Below are 13,272 nucleotides of genomic sequence, written 5' to 3' on the forward strand. Positions count from 1 at the left end.
GAAAAAAAAAATCATCCACTTAACAGTAAAATGGACACAACTTTGTTTATTTCATCATGTCCCACTCAACTATCTATTAATATTAAGAGTTTAAAATATTATTTTAGACTCTGGACAAGTGTTTCCCCTACCATTAAACAAGCAGGGGCGCCCTGCCAACCGAACAGAACTGCGCGCACCCCACCCCTCGGCACCAACGTAGCTTGGTGCTGTATTGCGCAGGCGCGCTAGCTAAAAAGCTTAAGGCGGCGCTCAGGCTGCCTCTTCCATCACGCTGAACCCTCACATCGAGTACCCCGCTCGAAAACTGCCGGTACGAACAGTGAGCAGCCCGTCTAGTCTTACCCCCGCCCCCCGAAAAACCATCGGTAGAGAGCAGCTCAGACGTGTTTTCTGGAAAGTTATCTACGGGAAACACTGGATTGTATTTTACTTTTTTTAAAATAAACCTTGTGGTTCTGTAATCTGCTCAGAAAAGTTTTGGTTTCGTCATTAGTAGTTCCCCGAGGAGGCTGCATGCTCTAAAATTTATGGATCTGCAGAAACTGACGCCATAAAGACTTTTGTGTCTGCGCTGTTCAATAACCTCCATGTTCCTATCTGATCTCAATTAACCCCTTTTTCCAGTAAATAGACAAACCAGCAGCTTCCTGGGGGCTCTGTACGGTGATTGAAAAGTTGGTAAAAAAACAAACAAACAAAAAAAGTTTGAGCAACAACCAAAATAGTCCATGCTCAATAATCCAGGTATACAATCCAACAATTTTCAGTCAGGTCATCTGGACAGTTTCTTTTTCCTGAAACGTTTCACCTTCCATCCGGAAGGCTTCATCAGCTTCGAGCAACAATGTTATCGACTGATAAAACCTAATTGTTTGTTTACTTATCCCAGCTATGGCCTGGCAATAAGTAAACCCAAAATAAGGTTATCGCCAAAAGTCAGAAAAGGAACTGCTGACCTCACACACAAAGCACACAAGTCTAAAAATAGCCTCTTTAAAAAAAAAAGACCAAATCTATCACTGTCAAGACTGCTGAGCAAGCCAAAGCCTCCTGCTGCTGCCTCTAAAGTCTCTTCACCGCTCACTCCTGAACACTGTAAATTTCACCCAATATAAACGTACAGCTGCAGGAGGTCGTCCAGTTCGGCTCGAGACAACAAGCAATGTATCGCACTGTGCGGATGGGATAACGTTCCAACTTGTGTGTGTGGGGGGGGGGTAAGGTAATGCCAGCCATTGGACTCTGCTGGAGTCCATCTGGCTTCAAGTTAGAAAGCATAACTGTAGAAAGTTGATAAAGTTAGTAGGTGTGGGAATCTTAAAGCACCTCACAATCAGACTATGATTCAGAGAGCTGTGATCCAATTATTGAACAATTATAGATGCTTTAAATTATATTGGAACCTACATGTGTGACTAACAGATTTATGTTTTCAGGTCTAATAAAAAAGTGCACGTCAGAAAACTTCATTACTCACCAGCTGCCACCCAATAATTAGCATAACAGCTAACACTGAAAACATGGAAAAGCCAATGTGATTAGCATCGTGATTATCACTGAAAATTTATACACAAATTAAATGTTTCAAAAGGTATAAAAAAAAAAAAAAAAACAATATATACAGACATTCTTCAGGGTTCAGTAAAGAAAACACAGCTTTAGTGCTACAATGTGTACTCCTGTTCAGTGTACACATGAATGACAACCTCAGCTGGAGCAACACCACCACCAGCCTGATCAAGAAAGTTCAGAGACTCTACTTTCTCAGGCGGCTGAGACGAGCTGGACTGGGAAGATCAGTCCTCACCTTCTACAGGTGTGGAGTGGAGAGCATCCTGTGCTCCAGCATCAACGTGTGGCATGGAGGCTGCACAGAAGATGTTGGAATCAGTCTGCCCACCATCACAGACATTTACACATCCAGATGCAGGAAGAGGGCCACCTGCATCATGAAGGACCCCACTCAACCAGCACACACACTTTTTGCCCCGCTCCCCTCAGGAAGGAGGTTGAGGAGCATTAAGTGTAGAACCACTAGACTGAGGAACAGCTTCTACCCTGAGGCTGTTAAGACACATGAATCTCTAACCAGAATAATCACTGTGAAAAATCACATGTTGCTGCTGATCTGCTTCATGTTGCTGCTGATCTGCTTCATGTTGCTGCTGATCTGTTTCATGTTGCTGCTGATCTGTTTCATGTTGCTGCTGATCTGCTTCATGTTGGTGTGTTCATGCGTGCTCGTCTGCTCACACAGACTCATGTTCGTGCTGCTGTTCGACGTAATGTTTTTATGCTACTAGTGCTTAGTGTATTTTTAGTTGATTTTTTTTTTCTAAGTTCATATCTTGGATGTTATTGTTTTTCTTTTACATTTATACAACGGAACCCTGTGTACATAATTTCGTTCCCCCACATGTACCACATCTGGTGCTAACGGCAAAGAATCTCTGACTCTCGACTGACAAGTTCCAAATTTTTAGGGTTTGCTGTTCCAAGTTGTGCTGACAAAACAAGCAGTGAGCTTGGGTTCAAGAACAAGCCTGGAGGTTTGTGTCATTTCCTCCTCGTGTACGTGCCAAACACAAACCTGCCACTGGCGAACGTTAAGGAGCCAAATGGCCAACGTCACCGGCTTTTAAATGCACAGCGTGTAGCTGGCAGACGGGAGACAGGTGACTCGCTGCGTACTCCCAAACAGCAAGGTCACTCAGAGAAACTGGTTGTTTGCCAGAATGTGTGCGTGTGAGCGTATGAACGGTGTCTGACAAAGCCAGCAGATGCCTGTGGGTTCCCACCAGGGCTGCAGACACTGACCTCACTCTTAACCAAACGTAAACACAAGACAAAGTGTTTGACCCAAAACAAACAAGCTGCACGTGCTGCAGGAATTTCAGTGATCCCAGCCGAGCCACGCTTTACACACGGTGCCTGTAAGCTACAGACCCACGTCGGACTGAGACAGAACTTGTTTAAAGAGGTAAAAACACACAGCAGCAAAGATTAGAGCCTGGTTCTTACAGAGTTTCCACAAAAGCTGAATTCTGTGTAGCCATCAACAGCTCACCGATAAAAACTGTTATCGGAGCAGCAGGAAGTGTGGGGACACCACACATTCAGTCTGCAGACCACTTCACACCGAGTGGGTAGTCTGTGTGGTAGAGGTGGTAAGTGAATCACAGGAAACTGATAATTTTCTGAACAGTGTGCAAAATAAATCTAATTTACTCTCTTCACATATTGGGAAATGAAGATACTCCCCACATGAATAAAATTAGGCCTTCTGGGAAATCTTTATAGTGCTAAAGAAAAAACGATCAATACAAAAATCAATGGAAACTAATGTTTCACGGATCATTTACGGGCACAAACTGAATCTAGATGAATGTTAATTTTTGAAGATCATGCATGAAAAAAAGACAAATTGTCAACAAATTAAAAATGTGCTAAATTTGTGAAAGGCTCTGAACTACCAGTGCCATTTGTTTACCTGTGGAAATGGTCAAAGTGACCGGACTGAAGTCCACAGCAGTCCGTTAAAAAACCATTTGGAAACGATGGGTCAGACAGTTTTGATGTTTTAATACAGATTAACACTCATTTGCTGAGTAAAGTATGCACACAGGTTTGAAAATCTAACAGAGAGGCAGTGAACTCTTCAAACTGCACCTTATGATGTAGTTCAGGATAGCTTTTATTAATGTTTTATATTATAATTTGCAATGAGAACTTACAAGACCTGAAGTTATTTTACTAGCTGTTCGGTATGGCTATGACAAAGCAATAAAGAATGTTTTAAGACTGAAACATATTCTAAAATTGTATTCCGATTAAATATTTTATCACAAGTGACTGTTCATAATTGGCCTATTTGATAAGTCAAAAGGGAATTGCTTGGTTTAAGATCAAGTTACAATGAAAATGAGGAAAATAAAAAAGTCCTGGAAGTGTCTTCAAGCATCGCTGCCTACAGGAACAGTTTAATTCTACGAGAAGCACCGGTTGCTTTAAATAATAAAAGAAAATGCCCTCTCCTGCAGTACTTGTGTGTGGGACAAAGCAGGAGGAACAGCACCAAACAACAACAACAACAAAACACACTTTAAAATCTAATCTGACACAGAAACTCTTGAGCTCCTCCAGAGTGCCTGGCGCTCAGCGGGCTGTAGCCTGTGTCTTACGATAATACAGCTGTTACGTAATCGGGCTCCAGCTGAGCGGAGCAGACTTTCAAGTGACAGCAACCCCCTTTTCCTCCCCATCCTGAACTCCTCCTGAAGGAAACGTGCTGCTCGTCTGCCAGCCTGCTGTGCCACCTGACACACTGAACCCATGACACAGAGTCCCAGCAAGACACACAGAACTGGGACACAGAGGCCTTTCACATAAAAAGCCCGATGACTTGGAGGTAAACTGAATCATTGCCTCAAACAGACCAATATTTTGAATTGAGCTGTACCCGCTATTGTAATAAAGCACATCCCACATGAAAATGGTGACACCAATAATTCTAAACTAATAAACAATTTAAAATAAATAAAAAAAGCAAACCATATAATTTTCCAAGCAACTGTAGCATTTATGAATACCCATTTTTCCATGTGTTCTGACAAGTGCAACAAGAAATATGCAAAGAGGAAATTTATTTATTTTTTTAATCCAACAGTCCTGGAGGTCACATCACTTGATGACATCCCAAAACAGGGTCCAGACCCCAAACTATGAGGAGAAAACATCACAAGAACTGAAGTTCTTAATCTCAACAGCTTCACAGTCAAACAGAGACCAACTAATAATACAAGTTATTACAGCTCATCAGCAGCTTTCCAGTAAAATCACCCTGTCCTTACAGTGACCTGGAATAAAAGTAAACACAGCAAAGAGTAAATCCTTCCGGTGTATGGGAGATTAAATGATATCTGTCAGCTACACACACGCCTGCTGATGTTTACTGTTCAAACACTGCACAACCGCTGCAGGGCCTGAATGACAACATGGATGTTGTCATTTTCAATGACATGCATGCTCATAAACAGTGCTTTACATATGAACAAATGCAGAATTAAAGTGTTAAAAAAAGCATTTCGCTGCCAACGCATGGCGGTGTTGACATGTCAGAGGCTCCGCTCTGGGAGCACCAGCGCCCCCTGGCGCCGGTCCTCCGCCACTACGCCAACACAAGGCCCCGTCCAGACAAGACGGCACAAAATGTCGGCACTGCCGAAGTCACATGACCCCTTTGTTTTCAGAAAACCATCTCTAGCACAAACGACTCGACAAAACCTGGAAATTTTATCCGAAACGGACTCAACGTGTCCCCGCGTTGCCAAAACGCCCGTCCAGGCCCCACATTCGAGCCGTTGGCGACAGAAATCCGTCGTGTTTCTCCCGAGAAAAAAAAAATGGCGGCCATTTTGTGAAAGCTTGCGCAGAGAAAAAAAAAAGGAGAGGCGCCACCGATCGAATAAAACAAAAGCGTGTAAATTAACATTTTTATAAACTGATGAAACCATACCGATTCCTCCTCTTTCTCCATCCCCGTGGGCATCTGCGGCACGGCCCGGTTAATCGATGCATACTCGTGTAGGTCGGGTAAATCCTCACAACGGAAGACGGGTAGCGGCTTGGAAGCGTCCAGCGCCCGTGCCCGAAACGACAATTTACTCATTTTTTTTTTCACAATTCGAGATGAAATATAAATCTATCCGATCTCCTGATATCCACAACGGTACCGAGTGGAGCTTTCATGGATGGTGTCTGTTCGGGTAGTCTCTAACGTTCGAATGGTTGTAGCTCGGATTTAGGGCGTCGCCAGCGGAGCCGGGGGAAGGCCCGGATCTTGGTCGCTCGCTCTCGGACTGTTTTTTTCCGACGCTCCGCTCCCTATCGGTGGTTCAGCGCGCCATGGACAACATGGCGGACATTTAAAACTCTTTTGCCGTGTTTCGCTCGGAGCGGTCCAACCCCCAGTCCGCACGCCGACCATTCCCACACGGTCCCGAGCGCTTGCGCGTTGCCGGGGATGGGGGGGGAAGGGGGCATTTATCGCAGAAAACCCGTCTCCGGCACCACATGCACGCGAAATATTAAAATAAAACACAGGCGGGGCCGAATATCACGTTTATATACAAAACACGCACAAAAAAATATATTTGACAAATAAATAAAAAACTACAAATATGATAAGAAAATAAACATCCTGTTATAATTCTGTCCACAATAAAATAAATCATGTAAAATTTGTTTTATTTAAAAAAAAAAAAAAAAAAAAGTTTTATTTGGCATACAATAGTAAAAGCTCAAATACTCAGGTTAAATCAAAACTAAGACAAAAAAGTAAAGATTAGAAATACAGCAAAAATAAATGCAAGTTAAATAAACTTGTTTGATTTTATAGCCATAAACGTCAGAGTACTATATACTTTATAAGATTCAAAATAGTATGTATATTTAGATGAAAGTATATTGTTTTATTGTATATTGCAGACCTTGCAAAAAGATCTGAAGCTATTGATTTTGATTTCTTTAAGGGGTTTTAAACATTTCAGCAAATATGTTCTTGTTTTTAGTATTTTATCTGTTTTATGTGGCATCTTGATTTGACTAAACTTCTTTCATTTGATTTTTATTGCTTTTGTTGAATTATTGTCTGTACTTCATGCATTACGTCTAAAACAGGTCTCTCGAAGTCGTCGTGACTCAGTGAGACCAACGTGTATAAATAAAGGTTGAACGAATGGTTTTGTTGCATCTTTTTAGCTCTACTTGGTTTATTTACTGTATTTTTGCAACTTTAAATCTTGTACTCATCTTGTTTTACCTCATTTATAAAACTTTCAAAAATAAAATGTAAATAAAAGTTTACTCGTGCCACGATTTTTTTTTTTTGTTCACCGTCTCCGGTTTAAGAAAACAATCAATATACATCCCTAATAGTATACATTAAAAAAAAAAAAGTCTTAAACTATTCCATCCCAATGCAGATCATTAATCACTCAACAAAAATTTAAAAAGGTAAGCAGAACAATGTTCTTTGATCAGGCTGAATTTTCTCAGTTGTTACTTTTTAAATATTCCTCTGTAGAAAACTGGAGCAACGAGACGTTTTCTCCACTTTGAAACACCAGAGGCAACGGTTGCCTCGGAGCTGGAAGACCCGTTCAGACCCACCGAACCGCATCAGGAGTGACGCCACACCTGAACCAGTAAACAGGAAACATTTACTCCAGGTGAAGGGATCGAGTGCACACACTGTGCTGCCTCCTTCTGGAAGAACATCCAAATGAGCCACTAATTCAACAAACGCAGAACTAAGCTTCAGAAACTTTAACCGAGAAACATTCAGTTCAAACGATTAGAAGACAGATGTTCTCAGCAAGGCTTTACTGCATTTTGTCCATACGAGTGTGAATCTAGTGTCGAATTTGAATGATATAAACAAAAAACCTCAAGTTTGCTCATGTTCAGAATCATGTTAAAGCGTCTTACCTGTTGCAGATGACGTCGCCGAGTTTATCCAGTATCCAAGAAGAGAAACTCAGGATTTGAGTCCATGACCAGCATGATGCTCTGAAGAGAAACAAGCAAAAGTTTGTAGTAAAACCTCTGATTTGGGTTTATGTGAATAAAATAAACAACAACCAGTCATGCAGGAAATCTCATGACTTCGTGTGCAGGACAAAAAAATATTTAATGTTAAATAACGAGGTTTAGATGAAGCTAAAACTTTCCACGCCACCTGATCGTGATTGATTTGCAGCGCTGCCTGACAAAACCATCAGAACCGCACCTGCTGCGGTTCATAAATAATTATAATTATAATAAAGAGAGTCAAAGAAAATCGTTTAAATCAAGTTTTCAAAACTCAACCAGGACTTTTGCTGTAATCTGTTGGGGAACGCAGCTTTCTCTCCAGAGAGATTTGGTCACATTTAGTTTGATGTAAATCAAACAAGCCCTGACAAATAAATTTACGCACTGAAAAACAACATTTTAAAAAGAGCTAAACGTTCGTATTCAGGTTTACGATGCTTCTTTAGACCAACGACGCCTGACGCACAGACCAACTCAGAAAAAAAAAAATCCATCATGAAAAGTAAGCTGGTTGCAGAAGTTTCAGCGTTTTTATTTAAATTAAAATTAAGGATGTGTGGAATCGTTATGAGCAGTCAGTATCTTACCTGCACAGTGAAACTCTTAAGATAATCAGAGACGATATTCCTCCCAAACTAAAACTCAAAAACTATTCAAGCAGTTTGAACAAACACTATATTGGGTATTTTTACACCCTGTAGCTTTGACACAAATCAGTTTACGTTGTCAATACTTTTCCAAACTCAACGTTGGGAGTCTGTACGCTAACCGGACGCTCTGTAGCTAAAAATATTTAATTGCTGATCAGCTGAGTCCACCATGAGTTGGTTCATCTCTCAACAACATCCGCAGGATAACTCGCATAAACTCATCTATCCCGAAAATGTGTCTTCACCGATGTATTCACCCCATTTCACAATCGGTAGATATTTTGTGATGAGGGTCACGGATCCATTCAGTGGGCTCCGACCTTAAAACGGGACAATGCTTAAGCTTTAAGATGAAGCTAACGTGATACGAAGGGATTTCCCTAAGTTATAGCAACCGGCAGAGAAAAATGGTCTATTTCAAAGACTATTCTAAGGGTTATGAGTCAAAGAATCATTTCTGAACACATACCTGTTAGAAAAGTTTGATTTGAAGGTAGATAAGGACAATTACATGCAGTTTTAGCTACATGATCTCTGGATGGCGTCGTTATGGACTCGTCTTTATACAAATCTAATCTAAAACAAAATTCATTTTGCAGCAAGTGCTCGTTCCAACTCTTTTTGCCAACGTGGGTCACATTTGAAGTCGGCTCCACAGAACCAGCGAGTGAGAGTGGCGCTGTAACGATCTCGCCCGGCGGCTCACAAGCGTAACAGCAGCAGGTTGACTTTAAGGAGCATTTCAAACTAAAGTACTCTTTGAATTTGTTGGTCAAAATGCAATTATCTTTACAATAAGCTTTAGATCATCCGTGGCCATACTTCCCACTATGTAATCCTTTCAAAATAAAACTGCAAGGGCAGAAACAGACAGGGGATCACTTCATGGAGTTATTAGGAAATTAAATTTTAACCTGGTTAAAATTTAATCTACTGACATTTATCAGCAGTCTGTTCATTTGTGACACAATCTGTACAGTTGAAGATTTATTTTTTTTGTAAAGCTCAGATTATTTGACACCAAATTTGTATATTTTTTTAAACACTTTAGCTTTTGAAGTTACGGTTGTATGAAATGTTCACGTCGACATTTTCACAGTTGCTAACGTGTAAATTTGGGCGCCGCATGTTCAAATACCTTCATAGCCATTTCCTGTATTCAAGGTTGGCGTTCATCTTTTGGTCTTGTACACCCATTTTTTAAATTGACTTTTATATGAAAACGTAAAATTCATTTTAACGGTATGTTCTTTAGTGTTAATGAAACGCCCTCTACGTGCAGTGTTGACAGTCAGAACGACTGCAGAGCAGCTGAAACGTCGCTAGATATGAATTTAATTTTTTACATTTATAACCAGATTCACTCATCTTCACCTGAACGTCTTCCGAGACGTTAAACTTGTCTGATTTTGCTAAATTAGTTTACCTACATAGAGGGGACTCAAGCGCTCAAGGCCATTTTGGTGCTTTGTTTACATTGAGTGCACACCTGCATCCAATCGAGACTTCAGTCATCAGGTAATGTAGAGATACAGCAGCTATAGTGGCACTGGTTGAAAATTTAGCAAATGTTAGATTTTCACTGAATCATATAAATCATCATATCCATGTCCTCAATGAAGGAAGTGTGTGAAATATTTTTCTACACCCTAAAGAATGATTTGAAGCACTTTCATGAGCAGCACCATAAAATAATATTCAACAGAAAGCCCTAAATGTTTGCTGCTACTGCTTTCGCTGCGAGCTAGCAAAAGATATTTTCAATACCAGCTGGGAAATCCCGACATTTAAAGATGATTTGAGGATTCCTCTTTTAAACAACGTCAAGAAATCCTCACTAGAATACGTGCAAATACGAGATTCAGACCAATTTTCCCGGGGTACCTGTGACTTGCAAGACAAATCAAACCCTGGAACCAGTCGTGATGATGGTCTCTGTATCAAACGTAGCTTCAAAAGCCAAGAATCTAAAAATGTGCTCAGTCTAGTTTGACTAAACCCGATTTAATCCCGGATTTGTTGCGATGGGGACACACAAACGGTAGCTTTACGCAGCAATAAAGAAAAGTTTTTAAAGTTCAGTAGGATTAAAATATGGAGAAAAAGATTTTAAATGTTTAATTATTATCGTTTCAATAGTTTTGAACCCTTTAGCCATGAAAGGAGTAGGAAGGGGGAGAGGGCGGACTCCAGAAACCATCTTAGCACCATCAAACTGGTTGACCCACTATGTGAAGGTGCTATTTATAAGACTGAGTTTGTTGTGGCTCCTCGGACTCATGAAGTCTTTTTGATGAAAGACGAAAACGTCTCAACAAAAACAAACTTAACTTTGTTGGATTTTCTACCTTGAGGTTTTAAATATTGTAACACACGTGTGTGACTTGGGTTGGCATGAAGACGACATGTGTCCCACAACAGTCCAGGTAAGCCCAGGAAAGACCTAGAACCTGTTTTACAGCTCACCTGGGTGAACAGGTGTGGCACATCCTGTCCATCTCATCACCCCAAAAAGGAGCCATTATCGTTTCAACTCGTGCCAAACAGGATGCAGCCCTGATTCAAACCAGAACAGATGGTCCATGATGGTTCTGGATAAAAAGGTGCAGGATCCAGAGCCAGGCCGAGCAGTTCCAGGACAGACCACAGGGACAGCCTGGCACTGTTCAGTCACACACACCCAAACCATATGATCCACCAAATACATAAATTAATTACATACATGTTTAGATTTCCAACCAACATGCAGGAAACTCCCTAAAGAGAAACCACATTAAAAGGGAGAGGATCCGCCATTTGTTGACGCTTCCTCCCCCAAAACAAGCCAAATCTGATTTCCGGCGTTTTTATTTGTCCCCTTTAATTTGACAACTACAGATTTACTCTTTAAATCTCATTTTCCATCGTTTGAATCCACCTCAGCTGGGCTGGTGGAGTCAGCGGGAACTTGGTGCTGAATCGCCAGGAATTTGATTGCGTGTATGAAATCATCTGATGCCAGAAAACACTAATCACGATGGGCCTCCTCCTCCTCCTCCTTTTATTTTTATTTATTTGTTTAAATGGCGAGCGCCGACTCAAATTGAAAACGTAACAGTAAAGATACTCACCAAGTGGAATTTCCCAAACATGTCGAGGCTTCTGAGATAAACGGGCAACATTTCTGCAAGTCAGAAGTTTAAAAAAAAAAAGAAAGAAACACGACGACGCAGCGAAGAGAGAGGGGGAGCCAAGTGGAACCGTAACGGTAGCGTCGGCAAGTCGCTCCTGGTAGTTTCGTGATAAACCCCACCACCGTCAGTGAAGCGGACCCGCTGTCCGGTTTGTGTCCACCCCGACGGATAACGTCCCCCGGTCGGTGAAAACTCCGGATTTCGCTGCCGTTGCGCTACGAGCATGAAACTAGAGGTGGAAAACCAAAGTGCTACTGTTGGGGGTTAACAACTTTGCTGAGAGGCGCGCTCTGATTGGTCAGCCGAGGCCACCAATCACCTGCGGAGAGTCCGTGGCTCGTGACGTCACGCAAAACAGAGAACGTGATTGGCTGGCGCTGTATTTGCGTTAGCTTTAGCTGCTAGCATGTTAGCCTGTTGCAGACACAAATGGGTCAAACACGGAAATAATGACGAGCGGATTGTTTTGGTCTGCTTATTACATGCTTTATCTCGTGGCAACTGTAGCTAAACTACAAGATATTACAAATATTTTGTTTTGCTTTGAAAAGACTGAAGCACGAACACGATATAATTAACTACTGTAAATTAAAAAGTTGCAAATAGCATATTTAGTCATAACATTACAGACAAGAACAATGGTCATAGAGAAAATACCAACATATTGGTAGATAATGTCTTATTAGCATAATTATGTGCTGTTCGGCGTATTGTTTTTTATGCTGTTAGTGCTTAGTGTATTTTTAGGTGATTTTTTTTTCTTAGTTCATATCTTAGATCTTATTAGTTTTTCTTTTACATTTTATTGTGGGATGCAACTGGGACCCTGTGTCGTTCCGAACACCGACTCTAAATTATACTTATCAATCAATATTTCAGGTCAGGTGTTTCTAAAACCTTTATATCATAGGTCAAAACATGAAAGTTTGTGGTACTAGTTTAATGGTTGACCAATTCAGACCAGTTTAGTTTTCTGTGTTTTGTTCAGCTATTCCATTAAATATTAATAACATAGCTTGTCAAAAACCAGATTAGGATATTTTCACAAAAACATGGGGGCTGCTGTGGGTCAGGGGTTGTCGCCACAGTCTCCTAATTCTGAAGCTGCAGGTTCGAGTCCAGGTTGCATCAGGAAGGACGTCCGGCGTTAAACAATTGCAAAAACCATGCGAGTTCGCTCGCTGTGGACACCCTTGAAGGGAGCAGCTGAAAGAAACATTTCCACAAAACAGTAACGTCTTAATGGGGTAAAACGTTTTGAAGGTTTATTCAATAAATAATTACAGAATATAGGCTTGCATGACTGTTTTGTAGAAACAAATAAAAGGCACTTTAAGCAATGGTGACAGTTTGTTTTTTAAACAACAAAAATGTGTTTTCCACATTATTCTTTTCCTCACTACTCCTGATTGCTTAATACAAAATGTTTGATCAAGGTGTCAAAAAAACAGCTAAGGGAGAAAATTTGTATTTGTAATTAATGTTAAAAACAGACATTTAGCACAAACAAATCTAGCATAAAAAGGCATATATTTGGTAATGCTGTTGAGAAATAAAAGACCTGAGTTGAATTTAGCAAACAAAACTTAAAACTGAAACAGTATTTCTGTTGTAAATTGATGTTCTTTCCTCTAAGAAGGCAGGAGAAATAAAATATTGCAAATGTTTTATCTGATGAATTAAGAATAGAAAGCTATGACCTCCTGGAACCCTATGATGCAAATTCATGTATGGCTTCGCACAGAACCTTAAACATACTGTACACATTTCACAGCTGCCATGCTCGCCAATCCAAACAAACATTTAAAAAGAGAGAGAAGTGTTCAGTCAACATGATCCAGAGCACCGCGAGA

At 40.8% G+C, this 13,272-nt stretch overlaps 1 protein-coding gene across 1 annotated transcript in view; it reads right to left on the reverse strand.

Annotated features, from left to right (window-relative positions):
• The window catches only part of LOC119415248 (enhancer of polycomb homolog 1), a 30,360-nt gene extending 24,421 nt beyond the window's left edge, over nt 1-5,939 (reverse strand). The window contains exon 1 of the mRNA XM_037682417.1: nt 5,519-5,939. Within this exon, the coding sequence (XP_037538345.1) occupies nt 5,519-5,671 (153 nt within the window). The 5' untranslated portion in view covers nt 5,672-5,939. The remainder of the gene's footprint in view (nt 1-5,518) is intronic.
• Nucleotides 5,940-13,272: the final 7,333 nt, after the last annotated feature.

The sequence above is a fragment of the Nematolebias whitei genome, chromosome 9, assembly GCF_014905685.2.
Source record: "Nematolebias whitei isolate Nwh7 chromosome 9, NemWhi1, whole genome shotgun sequence".
Lineage (NCBI taxonomy): Eukaryota > Metazoa > Chordata > Actinopteri > Cyprinodontiformes > Rivulidae > Nematolebias > Nematolebias whitei.